General features: G+C 41.5%; 1 protein-coding gene across 1 annotated transcript in view; it reads right to left on the bottom strand.

The window, feature by feature from the left end:
* The window catches only part of nsmce2 (NSE2 (MMS21) homolog, SMC5-SMC6 complex SUMO ligase), a 61,894-nt gene that overhangs the window by 19,568 nt on the left and 24,143 nt on the right, over positions 1-18,183 (bottom strand). The window contains exons 3-5 of the mRNA XM_062464719.1: positions 17,917-18,073; positions 17,656-17,750; positions 17,050-17,156 (exon numbers count right to left, since the gene is read on the bottom strand). Of these exons, the coding sequence (XP_062320703.1) occupies positions 17,050-17,156; positions 17,656-17,750; positions 17,917-18,073 (359 nt within the window). The remainder of the gene's footprint in view (positions 1-17,049; positions 17,157-17,655; positions 17,751-17,916; positions 18,074-18,183) is intronic.

Here is an 18,183-nt window from a genome sequence, read left to right as displayed (position 1 = left end):
AACACAAGGGTTAATTTATTTTACTGTAATAGCTGGTTTGTCTATGTGTGGTGTTCCATGGTTGGCCAAAGCATGCCTCTTATTCACTCTCTTTTACAATTAGGGTATAATTCAAATTTTACTGAACAAACCTCCCAATGATAACATTTCCAAAAACAAAAAACTCAATACACTGTTCCAAATTGTTATGCACAACAGAATTTCAAATAATTTTATAGGTTGTAAAGAACTGAAAATTGTCATTTGTTGAATTTGCAGCATTAGGAGGTTATATTTACTGAAATCAAAAGCTATTTCAATCAAAAACATCTTAACAGGGCAAGTTACATGTTCACATAGGACCCCTTCTTTGATATCACCTTCACAATTCTTGCATTCATTGAACTTGTGAGTTTTTTGAGAGTTTCTGCTTGAATTTCTTTGCAGGATGTCAGAATAGCCTCCCAGAGCTGCTGTTTTGATGCGAACTGCCTCCCACCCTCATAGATCTTTTGCTTGAGGATGCTCCAAAGGTTCTCAATAGGGTTGAGGTCAGGGAAGGATGGTGGCTACACCATGAGTTTCTCTCCTTTTATGCCCATATAGCAGCTAACACATATATTATTTGCAGCATGAAATGGTGCATTTTCATACATGAAGATGATTTTGCTATGGAAGGCACGGTTCTTCTTTTTGTACCATGGAAGACAGTGGTCAGTCAGAAACTGTATATACTTTGCCGAGGTAATTTTTACACCGTCATGGACCCTAAAGGGCCCGACCAGCTCTCTCCCCATGATTCCGGCCCGAAACATAACTCCGCCACCTCCTTGCTGACGTTGCAGCCTTGTTGGGACATGGTGGCCATCCACCAACCATCCATCTGGACCATCCAGGGTTGCACGGCCCTCAACAGTAAACAAGACTGTTTTAAAATGAGTCTTCATGTATTTCTGTGCCCACTGCAACCGTTTCTGCTTGTGAGCACTGGTTAGGGGTGGCCGAATAGTAGGTTTATGGTTTATTATTAAATTCTAGGCTATATAGCCTATGTAGCCTAGGCAGTGGATAATACATTTACATTACATTACATTTAGTCATTTAGCAGACGCTCTGATCCAGAGCGACTTACAGTAAGTACAGGGACATTCCCCCGAGGCAAGTAGGGTGAAGTGCCTTGCCCAAGGACACAACATCATTTTGGGGAATGCTGGGAAATCGAACCGGCAACCTTCTGATTACTAGCCCGATTCCCTAACCGCTCAGCCACCTGACTCCAATCATACATGTATTTTGGTTTTATGTGGGCTATTAGGCTACTGTAACATTGGGACTCCAGTTTCAAGTGTGGATGGTGGGTTATGCAAGGGCAGTAGCGCATGTAAAATCAGGGCACTACACTGCGACCGAAATGGTCGCATTTGCGACCTTTTGAAATGCCATTGTGACCGTAATTTTTAAAGGGTCGCAAATGTATCACTGATTATTTTTGTGCTTACCTTAGGTTTTATCAATATACTATGATTTATTATGAACATTTATTAAAACAGTAATGTGTATTTTAAGAACACGTTTTAAAACATGCTCTGAGCATTCAACAGATGAAGTTGGCTTCAGCCCCGCAACCCCCACCCGGAATGGTGTAGCCTAACGTTGATAAAATAAAATAAAATCAACCTTTTGTCAAGACGAACGCAGCAATCGCATATAGGCTCCTCAAATCTGACGTGTTAAAATGAAGCGGACAATTCGCCATGTCAAACGGCGCATGTGAGTGAGAAGAATGGACAATACGGACATGAATTTCGACACCAGTGGCTCGAAGAATACCAACGGTCATAGGAGCCATCACCAGCGTATTAGTATTGCCAAACTTTTTCGCCAGCACAAGGTGCAACGTGTAGCCTATTGAAAAATCTAATGTTTTCGTATCGCTTCAGATTCCTCACTACATAAAATGTGGTTGTCATTACAGTTTACTTAAGTCTTCTAAATTAAATAAACCTCATAAGGTCTGCAAAAAAGTAGTATTGCCAGGCAAATGAGGCAATACTCGTTTCAAAAGTAGTATTGCCATATGGTAATACTGGCAATACTGACGGCGGCGGCGCTGGTTAAGGTAGCCTACCAAGACGGAGCAATGCGCACTGTGTGTACTGTAAATTCTGTGGGCCTTCAATTGCAGGACTGTCCAAATTTGTAACAGCGTCAAAACAATTCAAACACGAAACATTGAATCTTCACAATGAAGCACGCGAAGTGTAGAGAAAGGTAGGGCCTACATATCCCGTAACGCAGCAGCACTCCCGATTGCATTTCGGCGTTATTTTTCCTTAAGAGTTCAGGAGTCTGCCCATCTGTGCCCCACCCATAGCATGTTGAAATCTAAAATAAATTCATTTTGCACTTCATAATGTAGGCCTACTGTAAATCATCTACTGTAAATTGCAGTAAATCTATCACAATCAATGTTACAGAAAACAAGAAGGCATGTGGTTTAAAAGATGGCAAGTAATTAAAGGTCCCATGGCATGCTGTTTTTGGATGCTTTTATTTAGTCTTAGTGGTCTCCTAATACTGTATCTGAAGTATCTATCCCGAAATTCAGCCTTGATGCAGAATTACTGCCACTACGAGCAGTCCCACGATGAGCTTTCCTTAGGACATGTCATTTCTGTGTCTGTAGCTTTAAATGCTATGAGAGAGGCGGGGCTAACTGCCTTTGCAAACCATGATGTCTCTTGAGGGAAAAACAATATAGCGCTCGCATGTCGTAGCTCATTTTCTCATTGATGGGCCAAATTCTCTGTGCGGGCAAACCAGAGAAAGGGGAGGTAACCTTTCCCCTTATGACGACATAAGGGGAAGATTTTTAGATCGGAGCATTTGAGCTTTCATTTTCTCAAAAGGGGAGAAAAATACCCAGGGCTTGGTTTACACCTATCGAAATTTCTGCCACTGGGGGACGAAAGGCAGGCTAGGGGAACTCATGTTAATGTTAAATAAGTTTTCATGCCATGGGACCTTTAGAGTGCACATCTGTATGCAATACAGGTTCATTACTATCCAGAGCGGCTTACTATAAATAATTTGTGCAACCAAATTACGTTTTGCGCCAGTAACTGAAAAAGTTAGTAGCGCAAGTGCCACCAGTGGAAAAGGTTAGTGTACAGCCCTGTAAAAGGAAAGTTGCATTTAATAAATCAAGTAGGCGGTCTATATACTACAAGTAGCCTGACAGATCATTTAGAATAGCCTACATTTTGTTCTGTCTAGATCTATGGACTAAATAAAATAAGGCTAATCTCGGGCACTGCATTGTGCACAGGATTTCTTCTCTTTTATGAGATTGTAAACCGTGAATGCATCTTTCAGGTTCCCCAACAATGCAAGCATTCCATTCTGATAGGATCTCTTTGTACAAAATATGGGAATTCGTTGGAGCCAGATGTAAGAGGTTGTAAAATGCTCATTTACACCTCTCGATATTTCAGAAATGCTATTGTAAGCAATTTTATTGAGTGGGCTGTTATGATGTTAGGCAGGTACTAGAAAAGGGGGTTGTGTGTTTGGTTGTGAAGGAGGAAGTCAAAGAGAGTGGAGACAATGAAGTGTGGCCGCCGAATCGAGTAGTGACGGAGCCCTGTAGTCTGTCAGTGTCTCAAATTATTATAAATAATAAGCTTTCAAGAATGATCAGTTATACTATTGGGAATCCAATGATCATAACAGCCCATGCTGTCATCTCCTTTTATTAGGCCGACCTTATCATATTCATACATGGTTTAGCCTACCATTTGCAAAATAGTTGCAAACTATCAAAGTCATATATTTGTTTCGCTCATGTGTGAATATACAAAATGAATATACAAAATGTGCGAATATACAAAATCCGCTGTCATGACATAAGAATCGCACTTACCTGTCAACACACAAACGCCCAAAAAGAGCCAAATTCATTGTATTATAATAGTTGGTGTACAGTTATAATCAAATTTCAAATAATCATTTGTGTTGATTATTTGTGCTGGACAAGCAAATAATAATTCCATTAGGCTACATTCTAGTATAAATGAATGAATGCCTTTATTGTCATTGCACATAACAACGAAATTCAATTGCACTTCTCCTGGTGGTGACACATAGTATGACAGGACAATATAGTAAAACATAAATTAACACATAAGAAAAGAGACCTAATCAATATGAACACAGTAATAAATAAATAAGTAAATAAATTATAAAAATTGCTAAGTAGCTAAAAGAAGACATAAAGGGCAGTGCGATCCCTATGGGTCATGAGTTCAGGGGCCTCATGTATAAAAGATTGCGCAGCTTTCATACCAGAAGATGGCGTACGGCCAAAACTTGAAAAGTACCTACGCACAGAAATATTTACATGCATAAAACCGGTCGTACGCCAGGTCCTGCGCACCTTTCCTTTATAAATCACAATCAACGTGAGATTGACCGCACGTGAACGAGCCACTGACCCCGCCTTGCCTCCTCCCATAAATGAATATGCAGATGGCCTATAAATGCGCTCCTGAGGTAATTTCTTTGTCTGAATTAAAATGGCTAAACACGCAAAAAAGACAAATTGAGACTGTGAGATCAAGGTTCTAACCACAGAGGTGGAGGCGAGAAAATGTGTCCTGTTTGGCGGCCTGTCATCAGGTATTAGCACCAAAGAAAGTCGGCAGAGTGGAAAACTGTCGCTATCTGCGCCCTTTATTATTTTTTTTACCTCTAACAGATTTAGCTAAATATAAAGTGCATTACAAATACAATTATTATTATTATAGGGCCGTAAATGCCTTGGGTTCGGAGAACCGGACCATGGTAGAAATTAAGAAGAAATGGTCCGATGTAAAACTCGAAATTAAGAAACGATTGGTGGCGCATCGTAACAGCATGGCAGCTATAGGGTTAGCGTGACATGCATTTCCGGAGTGATTTTGTTGTTCGTTTGACACCTCAAGTTAAACAGAAGTTATTAAGTGGTGGCGGATTAAACAGTACATAGTATTTCCCGTTTGGGTTTTGGCATTTTGATGTGATCATCCACATTAATGATCAAACTTGTATTTTTATGTTTTTTGAATAGTCAACATCATAAACGTATGACAGTAACTGTAGTGGAAACTTTATTTTGTTATGTTTGGTGAGTTTCGGCACTTTTCAGTTAGAATTCGCTCCGCACATTCTCAAGTCTGCTCAAAAGTTTCTGTGACGGGCCGCACATTCTCACATCAAGTACATTTTTATACATCACACCGTGTGCATGAAAACCAGCGTATGCAAGATTTTTGTGCGTACGCAACGTTTATACATGAGGCCCCAGGTGTTTTATGGCACTTGGATAAAAACGATTAAAAAGTCTGGAAGTGCGACCCTGGAAAGATCTGTAACGCCACCAGATGGCAGCAGAGTCAAGAGGTTGTGACCTGGGTGGGAATCAGAATCAGAATCAGGAACAATCCTTAACTAGAGAGGGTACAATTTCTGGGGAAATTGTAGGGCAGGGCTCCAGACTAACTTGTTGCCTTGGTTGCACTGGTGCGCTTAACATTTTTATTTAGGTGCACCAGCACAAAATTTAGGTGCACCCAAATTTTTCCTTGCGTCGCCACAATTTCAAGGTCACCTTTTTATCACGCTCCATATACATTCATATATATTATGTAAATGATCTTAAACAAGAATAAGGTGTAGGTAAATATATTTTTTATTTGAAGCACAATCATACTGTATATAAAAAAAAATCTTTTAAGTGCTTCACTGAGCTACCAAACTAAAACATTTTAAGCAAAATAAAACATTTCAAAATAGAAAGTGCTAAGTGCTGCTTTAAAAGTGCTTCCCTGAACTGAGACCTAACATTTCATGGCTCAAAGTCTTATAGCGGGTCCCACCTTGCTGTCGCATGCCCTTCAGATGGCCAACACCTGTAATTTGGCCTTCTTGCCCTATGGCCTTGGCTAAATCATCTTGCCACACTCTCCCTAGCATCAAAATCCTAGCTCCATGGGTTAGCTCCATGGCCCAGCTTCGTAACTCAGGGGTCCGCAATTCATTTTTACAAGGGGCCACATGAGAAACCTGAAATGTGTTGGAGGGCCTCATCAATTTGCTCACTATTCATTTTCTCCCATTGTAAAAAGCAGTAAAGTATATATTTTGATTAGCTGCTACTGGTTATCAGAAGAATAAGGATATTCTGTAAATATTTATATAAATATTTTAGATTAGATATTTTTTTGTGTAGGTCAAATAGGAAAGATTATAGAAGTAATAAACAGTATAAACAACAACAACAGTGTTTCATTTTATTTGTAACCAGTTAATCTTCACAAACACTGAAAAGTTGTTTTGCAGTATGTTAAAGATGTGGAATTGATCAACTTTATACAAAAAGCAATACGTTTTTTCAGTTCATTTTGTTCTGTGAGAGAAATCCAGTGGGCTTGAACAAGTGCATCGAAATCTGTCTGAATGTCTGAGGTGGATATGCGAAAGACAGCTGACAGGTAATGATCAGGGTCTGCAGTTCAACTAGCAAACCATCAGCCCGCGCCCACTGAATCAGTCAAGTTCTTATTATGTCCGTGTTAGTTCTTTCACTTTGACCTCAGTAAACAGATACTTAGAAGTCCATGTCTTGTTAAAAGTTAATCAGTGGCAGTTTTTCATTTTCGAGGGCTAACCAACAGCTAACTCTCCTGTCGGTGAGGTTGCGCAAGCGCACATATGTAAATCGCCTGATCACTGTAGTCTTTCAGGACTACATATTTACTACCGCTCAACACATTTATTTATTTTAAATTTTTGATTTACCTCACGCGGGCCGGATTGAGACAGCCTGTGGCCGGTTATGGCCCGCGGGCCATACAATGCCCAGGGGTCTCATTTATAAAACTGTGCGTAGGATTCTTACTAAAAGTGTACATACGCCCAAAAGCCTAAAATGGCGTACGCCCCAAAAAAATCTGATTTATAAAACCGTGCGTACGCACACCTGTAAGCAATGTTCCCTTTATAAATCACAGACTACCCACAAGTGTGCGTACGTGAATCTGCATTTTACTCCGCCCTGAACACGCCCATTTTTAACCATAAATGGTCAATGCAAAGCACCTCATGAATGCTAATCCAGTATATTAATGACCCTGGCATGCGATTGTTCTTCACGGTGAATCATGGCGCATGACAACTTCTCAGACACTGTTAACCTATTGGTGGAGGCCCGAAAACCACATTATTTGGTGGCCGTTGGATCACCAATAAAAAAAAACCAGTGCGAGTGGCGTCAACTGTGCCAGTGATACCGCAAATCGAGATACAATTTGAAAACAAAAATGTTTTGTTATGAACAAGTATAGTCTATTGAAGTCTGGACTGATAACGAGGACGTAGAGTGTAGCGATTGCGCGGGATCTTAACGACTGTATTTCCAGTTTTTGACATATGATGATATATGCACAGTATTAAAGAAATATATTTAGTTATACAATGTGTTCTGCAGTTATCTAAAGGTAGGATATGTGATGTTATCCTGTATTCCATGCAGTCGGGCTCGGGCATCTCCCCCTCCTACATCCCGTAGTGGACAATCTGATGGTGACACATACAGCGCTGAATTTTGATTTAAAATTTGAGTTGGATTGTACAAGGTGTTTATGGAACAATTATCAGTCAGTACAAGCGCAAATAACACTGGATTACACTGCTGGATTTAATCTTCATGATAATTATGAAATCGAGTGAAAAAAACGTGTGTAAGGAAAACAAAATATATTACGAGTAATGTTCTTCCCACATTCACTTTCTGCAGTCTGACTACAGTACGGTCATCTGCGTCGCCAATTCCAACTGCTTCCAAAATGTGCGTAGGCCTACGGGAGGGTCAGAGTTTGCGTGGAGGACCGCACATTCTCCCGTCAAGTTTGTTTTTTATAAATCACAACCTTTGCGTGGAAAGTGGCGTACGGACATTTTAAGCCCCGTTTTGTGCGTACGCAAGCTTTATAAATGAGACCCCAGGTCTGCTAAACTGACTCTCTGGTGCTCAGGTCGTAATTTCAATCACACAGCACGGAGCTACAGGAATATCTGGACCACAGCCAATCAGAGGCAAAGACCCGCCCCATCTCTGTCTCTGATTGGTTTAGACCACGATATGATCCAACCATGAGTGTCAGTTCCGTCTTAGGATAACAAACGCTTCGTTTGTGGAGAGACAGCGGATGCGAGGAGGTTAGGTGAACCGGTGCGACCTAGGAAATTTTTTTGTCGCACCCGTACACATTTTGGTCGCATAGTGCGACCAATTTGGTCGCACTATGCGACTCTAGAGCCCTGTAGGGTGTGCTTGCTTGCGTCGGTTGCAGAGGGGTGCATTTTTTTATGACATTTTTACAACTGATATTTCAGTATATTTTATATAAAAATGCATACTTATTATTTATAAAGATTACATAGATTTAAAAGCATATTTTTTTTGCTGCTCATTTACAACTCAAAATACTAAGAGTGAAGTGTAGAATGAAATAGTTGTCTTCTCATTTCCTAAGAGGGAATGGTGATCAGAAGCCTCATAGTTGAATCAAAACCAATACATTTGGCAGACCAGTGTAAAAATTGACCTAATCTCTATGACTTAAACCTCCTTTCAAGTTTTTCCCTTCTCGTGATATTTTCAGGCATTTAGCCTACTCATATTGCACTCATTCACTAATAAAGAACCCCCTTTGAAGATTATTCCAACAACGACGTTACCGGCAGTAGAGCTATCTCAGATGGAATCGCGATTCAAACAGTACCATCTGCTAACTGAAAATATGCCCCCAAAAACGTAAATAAGCTTGACATTTATTTTGTGGAAAATCGCTCATTCATAAAAAGCTCACTGGTAGCGATCATTGTCAGTAACAACGCAAAATGCGATATAGCCCTGTGTGGAGAAGCTGCCCCGGTAAACTACAGTACAGTACTAGACGACTGCTGTGTTCGTCTTGGTAGCGATTGCGTTGGTTGAATTCGATTTAACGACTTTTGATTTAAGTAAGTGTCGCCGTTTGACTTCCTAAACAGCTGTGTTTAGGAAGTGTGTCTCGCGTAGGCTACAGCGTTGCAGTGAGCTACACTGGATTGAAACCAAAGGTAATGACAATTTCACCAACAAATCGTTTACTTGTAATCTAATGTCCTAATAAATCCTAAAACAAAAATGTACTTGTGAGGAATGTTTATTTTAACGATTGAAAACAGATGCATCATAGGCCGCTGTAGTATGTGCTGCCCGGGCAACAGTGGCTAATGTCATGATGCTAATGCTTCAGTGAAATAGTAGACTGTTTCCGAAAGTAGATATACTTCCTTATATCAGCTTATATTGTACATTACACTTCACAATTGGGTTTCATATCACAAAGGAAAATGATTAAATAGTTATCACCCAGGGCTGCATTTCCCGATAACGATGGATCGTAGCTGTTACGAGGGTTCTCTACGATCAAAATAACGATCCATCGTTATTTCTTACATGCGTTTCCCGAACATGCTCGTAAGGAGAATCATCATACGTGTCACTTAAGTTGCACTTAACAAGACGCTGTCCATTGTACTGAAATGTGATTCTTCTGACGCAACTTTAAGACTTTAAAATTAAAACGTCAACCAAAATAATTGACAAATTACGGTACCCCAAAAATATTTTCTGTCGCTACAGAAAACTTTACATTTATTATAAGCTACTTATTTTAGTACTTTTCAATGTAGGCTACATTGTTTGATGCAAAGACAAGGTGAACGTGCAAACTATGCTGCATTTGAGTTTTACACCGGTGTCAGGACCCTGCAATCAGCGACACAGGATGCTAAATACCAAGAGGAGGTCTTGGAAATTAAGTGGGCTCGTCTCCAAATTGAGGTGAGGAAGCTCTTGTTTGAAGAGATGAAGTTCACAAGGCCCTCCATTTCTGTGCCTATTCTTCTGCCCAATCAACAAGGTAGTGTCAAATTTAGGTTACCTTATAGCCTAAGCATACAATGTTTATTTAAATTAAGTAAAGGCTGAATTGTGTATTGTATCATATATTCAGTGTTGCCTGTCCAATCCTTACATTTTTACATCATTACAGTTTACCTTATAGATCCATGTGAGGAGCAGGAGCAGGTAGAACAAACTCCCATAAAACAACAATTTCTCAAATTACTCTTCTTGGTACTCCACTTCCCATAGGCAAATAAATATATATGAGTTCTATATTTACTACTTTATTGAACTACAAGGTTAAAAACCATGCATATAAATGATATCACACATGGCATGTCCCAGCTAGCAGCCTAAATAATTCAATGTACAAATACAAGCATCTCAATTCAACATATTTACTGTCTTATTTTCTAGTGTTGACTATATCTACAATCTTGCATAGGCCAACAGCTTTCCAAGACCATGTTAATCTCATGATTCTCACATATTGGCCACAAATGACATTGTGACAAATGACAAACACATAAGTAATGAATACCCCATGTCTTCAACATGGAATCATTGTTTCTGACATGAATAATCAACTCTACTTTAATTGATGGTTGATCAATTATACTCATTATGAGTGTAAGATATGTCAGATGACATCATGATATCATGATGCTCCTGAACCTCATACAAGCAGACCTGCAGAGGCTAACAAGGAGGTCCTTTGCACTGACCCCTGCAACCCTACTGGCAGTATTAAAGTTCTAGGCCACTGGAAGTTTTCTGGAGGTTCTTGGAGATGGACATGGGCTCTCCAAGGCCTCAGTGTCAAGATCTGTGCAGGCTGTCACAACTGCATTACTTTGCCACATCCCAGACCACATCCAATTCCCCACAACCAGAGGGGACAAGTCAGCGGTGCAGGACTTAGGCTATCTTCAATGGCTTTTATGATTTTTGTATGAGTTTTCACTCCCTCCCAGTGTTGTGGAAAAAACATCACACTGCTGTAATTATGAAGATGGAGAAATGATTATGGATTATATGATTGAAAATGAACCTCTTAATCACCTTTATTACTTTTATTTGCTATATTACTGAAAAACAGATGCAAAGCTGTTGACTGATTAGTATTACCACCAAAACGTAGAAGATATAAAGGCCAAAATGTGGAAGTCCAGATAGATAGAGTTTGAGTGCAAGAGAGAGAAGTATGTGTGTAGGCCTTTCCCATGAAGGACTACAAAGCCCAGATATTGAGAACTACAAGCGCCAGACATCAGGGGACAGATTTATGTCCTTAAACTCAGTGTCCCTGTGCAGCTGGGCGGCAAGGCCTCAGGAGGGCCCTGGAAGGGGAAGGTAGAGGAAAAGTACTGGCAATGTAAATTTTGTGACAATTGACCAACCGGGTGTGAAATACATAAATACATCTGTGACCAGATATAATGTACCAATGATAAAATATCATAAAATAATGGAGAGTAAATATATAAGCAAATGTCCGGAGAAAAACATTTCCAGTCTGATCTCGAGACCACACTCGCGTTTGTTGGAATCAATCCTTTGTGTTAGATTCGAATAAACACTTTGCATCATCCTTTGCTGTCGTTTCCGTGCTGTTTTAAAACTTGGATATTGGGTAAAAACTTAGATTATTAATCCACGACACCAGCCCCTTCACCCTGTGTGACTTCCCAGTCAACACTGTGGAATCCTTCCATTTGCTGGGCGCTACCATCTCCCAGCACTTTTTGTAAATCTCTCTCTTAGAGGCGCTTTGGATAAAAGCGTCTGCTAAACTTATACATGTAAATGTAACATCAGCTCCCTCACCAAGAAGGCACAACAGGATGTACTTCCTGTGTCAACTGAAGAAGTTGATCTGTCAAAGACAATGATGGTGCAGTATTGGGTACTGACAATGATGGGTACCATATTTGAGTGCATCCTCACCTCCTTCATCACCATCTGGTACCCTGCCTTGGACACACTGTTCCAGCCACTCCCCTCCGGCAGGAATCTGCGGTCTACCCGGACAAGAACCTCTCGCCCAAGGAACAGTTTCTTCCAACTCTCACTGACTCATGTCTAAATGGAATTAGGCATAACTTGAATCCAGGAAAAGAATACCACATTAGGCCAAATGAAGTACGGGAGAATTGGACTGCACCTCCCTCTTCCCAGGTAGGCTATTGTTTCCGCATATACACTCTATTCCTCCTGTCTGCATGCTCACATGTTTTGTTGCCCTCCCACCCTCTGCTTCTCTCAGGCACGCCAGGGGGATCTGCTCATGCTTCTGCTCAGTCGTGACCCTCAAGGACTCTTCCACCACACCTCCAGCCCGGTAACTATCCCATCCTTACCCACTTCATTCAGTCTTGATCATATTCTAGAGAATGACACTCTTGTCTTCACAGGACGCTAGGCTCGGCCTCGCTACCAGCTTCCCCAACGTCAGGCTCGGCTTTGCCACCAGCCTCTTCATCCACCGGGCTTGGCGTGCTACCAGCCCTATAATTCTAATTAACATCTTCAATGTTCAATTGTTGTTGTGTTATTGCACTCGTAAAAGCGTTACGTTAATGCATTTCTAGTTACTATTGCACATTACAACAGCCATATGTCAATGTTATAGTATATGTGTAACCTAAATTTACTTGAGAATAAACCGGATTCTGATATTGTTTCGGCACTTAAACTTGTATGGTTCACTAACAAATATCCCAGTTCCAACGCAACTGGTGGAAAAAGAGAACCAAAATAATCTTATTTTCCATCGGAAGTAACTTTCAGCATTAGTCTAATGTAGTTTTCATGGTCTGCCTACGTGCGTCTCCACTGAGTCTCTGCGCTGCGATGCACTTAGCGATCTACGACTGCTCTGGAGCTCTCGTTAATCTACGAGGATTTTCAAGTGCCTCTTTAGCTACGATGGTTTCGGGAAACGGCCCGTACAACTAAGATCCATCGTACGATGGACTCTACGATCAACTTAGGCTTACGACGCTTTCGGGAAACGCAGCCCTGGCATCTTTTTGATTGTGGCGTTTCTGCAGCTGCCTTGCAGTAAAGCTAGCCTAGCTATCTCCCAGAAGTTAACAAGCTGCTAAACTAATGTTCTGCTAGAGGTAGTCACGCGTTTTTTCGTGACATATAACGTCACGTCAGTGACTGTGGCTAGCAAGTTAGCCACCGTTAGCTTCACTTTTCGCCACAAAAACGTAGTTTTAACTTACACCATGCAACGGAACGTAAATAAAAATACAAGCAACTCAATCACTACCAAGACGAAACTTTTGACACCGACGTTTTCTAGGTAGTCCAAATATTGACGGATGCTTAGGGGTTGGAAAAGAAAGAATAATAATAATATATATGTGAGAGAACAAAGGTTGTGCCCTTGCTGAAGGCAAAGCACACCCAATTATATTTTTTGCCCGCTGCAGGCATCTGGTGTGATATATATCAGTAAGTGAGGGGAGATGTGTGTGAATTATATATTTTGCTGATTTCCTGACTCTGTCCAGCGCCTTTTTGTCAGCAGCGGTGCAGCTGCTAAACCACACCAGAATGTTGTGCGAAATGATACTCTGGACAGAACAGTTGTAAAAGGATAAAAGCAGCTTCTGGGGGAAGTTGATTTTGTTGAGTGACCTGAGAAATTACAGCCGCTGTTGTGCTTTCCTTCACAAGGGCTGTGGTGTTGGTTGCCCAGGTGATGTCCTGTGAGATGTGTGTCCCCAGGAATTTGAAGTCCTTAACCCTCTCCGCAGTGTCCCCATTGATGTAGACCGGGGCAAGGTCAGTCCTCTTCCTACGGAAGTCATGGAGTCAGGTGGCTGAGCGGTGAGGGAATCGGGCTAGTAATCCGAAGGTTGCTAGTTCGATTCCCGGTCATGCCAACTGACGTTGTGTCCTTGGGCAAGGCACTTCACCTTACTTGCCTCGGGGGAATGTCCCTGTACTTACTGTAAGTCGCTCTGGATAAGAGCGTCTGCTAAATGACTAAATGTAAATGTAAAGTCTACCACCTATTTGGTCTTAGAGGTTGTTGAGAGACAGGTTGAGCACCAGGTCAGTGTTTGCTCTATGTTGATTTTGCCGTGGCGGCCCGCCACAGCTAAATTTCTGCCTCCACTGTATCAGAAATAGGGCTGTACAAAATGTTAGGCCATCTATCAGCAGTGATTGTTAGAGTGCATGCCGGAGAATCCGACATGAAATCCAAAAAATCAGTTTTTGGATTTCCTCCCTGTAGGTGGACTCATCATTGTTGTGAATAAGTCCTACCACAGCGGTGTCAAACTTGATAAAAATATTGCTGTCATGAACTGGGGTGCAGTCGTGAGTGTATAGCAGGGGACTCAACACACAACCCTGGGGGGCCCCAGTGCTGAGTGTGAGGACAGAGGAAAGTTGGGAGCCCAGCCAAACTGACTGGGGACGGTCTGTTAAGAAGTCGTGGATCCATCTGCTGATGTTAGTGCGACACCAGTCTTCCGGGGATGATGCAGTTGAATGCAGAGCTAAAGTCCATAAACAAACTTGCGTAGGTGCCAGGATGTTCAAGGTGGGTCAGCACACAAAGCAGGGCTGAGTTGATGGCATCCGCGGTTGACCTGTTTGCTTTATAGGCGAACTGGTGCTGATCCAGTGTGGAGGGGAGGGAGGCTTTTGTGATTTAGCAGCAGTCTTTCAAAGCACTTCATAACAGTAGAAGTGAAGGCCACTGGTCTTTAGTCATTGAGGCTTCACAGCTGATTTTTTCAGAAACGGCAGAATGGTGGCAGATTTGAGGCACTTGGGGATGGAGCAGATAGACAGAGAGGGGTTGAATATGGAGGTAAATATCTCAGCCAGCTGGTAAAAGTAAAGTGTAAGTTTCATGCTTTTAGTTGATTGGTTGAACTCTTATTGGTGTTGGTCACTTCTTACAGCACGTGAGCATTGGTTATGATGAGAAAAAAAAGACGTTTTTTGGGAACAAAGGAAGCTGTTATTAGCCTATATAGGTCAGTGTTTCCCCTACTATTATATTAGGGTTGGTTGGTCTGAAAATGGCCCGGGTGCTGTTCTATGCCTCCTGATGCTTCCAGTGAATTTGTCCCGGGAAAAAACGTTAGGTTTTCTCCTTTTATGGTATGCTCATGAATATATAGATGAGCTGCGCGCTGATTGGTTGGTCTACAACGAGTGAAGCTGCAGAGCAAAGAGCAACACGGCCAACACTCACTGAAACGTCGAAGGTGGAGACTTGAAATAAAAACGTACAAATAAATCTATTGTGTCTACACAACAGAGATGTGAGATTTGCATAGGGAAGAGGTGTCAATGGACTTTGGGGTTCACTTTATGTCCATTTTACCCACTGAACTGTCGTTATTCAACTGTGACAAGGTAAATTCCTCTCAAACAGGTCTATAGCTTTCTCTTTTATTCAACAAACTAAATGGCCTCATGTAATTTATCTTATTTATTCGATGGCATGTCATTTCTGTCACAGGGCTCGACAATAACGATGGCCCGGGGCCAGTAAAACGTAACGTCGGGACAGTTAAACTAGCAACTCACTGGCCCGATCGGGCCACTGCAAATTATTGATTGAATTTTTTTTTTTGCATTGGAATAGTTAACATCCTTCATATGTTTTGCTAAATGCATAAATAACTTCAGCTTGTGGGGCGCACAGTTGGCAAATCAAGAGTTGAGTAGTGAGTGACGAGTGGTTGTCAAATTGTAATTCTCTAATCTCGATACATTTTTTAACAACTGGCGCGAGACAATAAATGACGATGGCAGCAAAGTAGAGCTACGAGCTCAAATGGAAGCATTTTTTTTTTATGAAACGAAGATGCACTGTGTCGTCTGTCGTATGTTCCCGTCTAAAGCAGACAAAAGTGGATCTTTTTACACAGGCACCGACAATTTTCGAAAACAATCCCTGGCCAGCCATGCTAGCAGACAGCACCTGGTTTGCGTGACAGCTATGCCGATGGTTGACAATCCATCTTCCAGGCCGTTGACCATGCTGGTCAGGAATTTAAATGTAGATGCCCATCGTGTTACTGCACGACTTATAACAACGGCATATCACGTAATTAAGACGGGCCAGCCGTTCACCTCGTTCCCCCAGGCTATTGAACTGCAGCAGAAGAATGGTGTCGACTTGGGTACTTAGTATCATACTGATGAAATGCTATGGAAGCTTTTATATATTAGCATTGAGGGACCAGAGGTTTCAGTTTCAGCCTGACAGAGTTGTGCAGAGATGGCTGTCAGCAGGGAAGAGAGCATGTCATGTTTGAGGTTAAAAGTCAATTGTTTTGCTGACTATTACCTTTTTATTTTTTTATCACTAGAAATGTGATTTCATTTTTGTTCTTTTTATATCCAGGATGTGTTTAATAAATGGTTAAACATGTTAACAGAATAACACAACTTAGAAGTCTTTTGTTTTGTTGTAACAATGATAAATTACAACTTTTGGAGGGGGGGCCAGTAAAAATTGTCTTGGGGCCAGTAAGTTTCAAACCCACTGGCCCAGTGGGGCCAGTAAGTTTCAAACCCACTGGCCCAGTGGGGCCAGTGCCAAAAAATGTTAATGTTGAGCCCTGACTCGACATGGTCGCCGTCCCCCCCCGTCCCGTCCCCTGAATTGCACCAACAACTTAACACATAACTTGAACCATAATCGGGCCAGGTACAGTGCAAGGTAGTCAGTGCAATACTGGGTGATAAAACACACATATCTAGGATTGAGTGCAAATATTGTTTTCTTTTTCTTTCCTTCAATGCGGCCGGCGCTCGACACTTCTAATGATTAACACAAAACGACCACACCTCTTTGAAGGCGTGAAAAGGTCTACAATCTTTGAAGCCGATTATCTAGGCTAGAGCTTTCCAGGTTTACCAACATTCAGATACACATATTAACTTCTACTATTCTAAGATTTCAATGTATGACACATAATTTGAAAGCTTACAATCTGCACTTTCACAGTCTGTTAAAAAACTGAGAAATGACCCAAGTGTTTCTACTGTGATAAAACGCGTTACAGCACGGAAGAAAGGCAACTGACCGGAATTTCTTCCTGTTATCGTGTTTGGTCTTGATCATGCTCAGAGCTGCTTCCTGGTCGTAGTAATGGCAACATTTCCGGTTCTTCACTGGGTTCTTCATCTCCACCTGCAGGAGACAAAGATCTAGTCTCAGAGAAGCACCAACACACAGCATCTGACCAAGACTATGAGAAGCTGCATAGGGTTGGGGTTTATAACATGTGGGGGGGGGGGGGGGGGGGGGATTTCCTCCCAGTTAATCAGCAGTTATCATATGTTTTTGATCACCCGATCTCATAAATTCACTTCAACTTTACTTAAAGACCAACTGTAAGCACTACACATCAGAGCCCGGCAGTGGTCTTATGGCTTATTTGCTACACACGAAAGGGTGTAGACATCAGTTAGTCTGAATGTGAAAGGGTGGTTTGTGATCACTGGCTCTCTAAGCAGTTGAGTGCCATTGTTGAAAAGTGAGACAATAACCATATGGCAACATAATTTTGCAACACAAAAAACATTACTCTAGCCAAATGAAGTAAGAGTAGGGTAGCATAATGTGACTTGGTAGCACAACTATGCAGTATATTGGGTACTGTACTGTAGTGTGAGAGAAATGAACTGGCCTGAGTGAGGGGACAAATGAAGTTCACTTGACTCTGTGTCACAGCAATGTCTTCGTCAAGCTCCTCCTCCGTATCCTCTGCTGTGTTTGAATTGGCTAAAGAAAGAATTGAATGTCTTACAAGTTATAGATAAAAAAAAAACTAAACTGACAGTAATTTAACAATGTTACATGTCTTAGTCAACAGAAGACAAAATACATCTACATGCAATTAACTAATTAAGTTGTAAATTCAAATATTGTTGGTATTGTTGCATCCTACCTTGTTTTATGGAACTTCTAATGCTCTCCTTGAAGCTGACCACCTTGTCGTGGTTTTGTAACTCAGCATCAGAGAGCCTGCTCATAGCCTCAGTATACTGGTCTCTCACCCGGTCACTCAGGGCAAACAAAGCTTCAGGGTACTGCTGGTGTCTGGCCTGAGGTGCAAAACAAACTCACTTCATATCCCTCAGAACCTAAAGTGTTTAGATGTGTTCCCTCTAGGGATGCATATCGTGTAACCGTTAACCGACAACACGAATGTTAA

The sequence above is a fragment of the Osmerus eperlanus genome, chromosome 7, assembly GCF_963692335.1.
Source record: "Osmerus eperlanus chromosome 7, fOsmEpe2.1, whole genome shotgun sequence".
NCBI classification, from domain to species: Eukaryota; Metazoa; Chordata; class Actinopteri; order Osmeriformes; family Osmeridae; genus Osmerus; species Osmerus eperlanus.
This window is presented reverse-complemented; position numbering and strand designations above follow the sequence as displayed.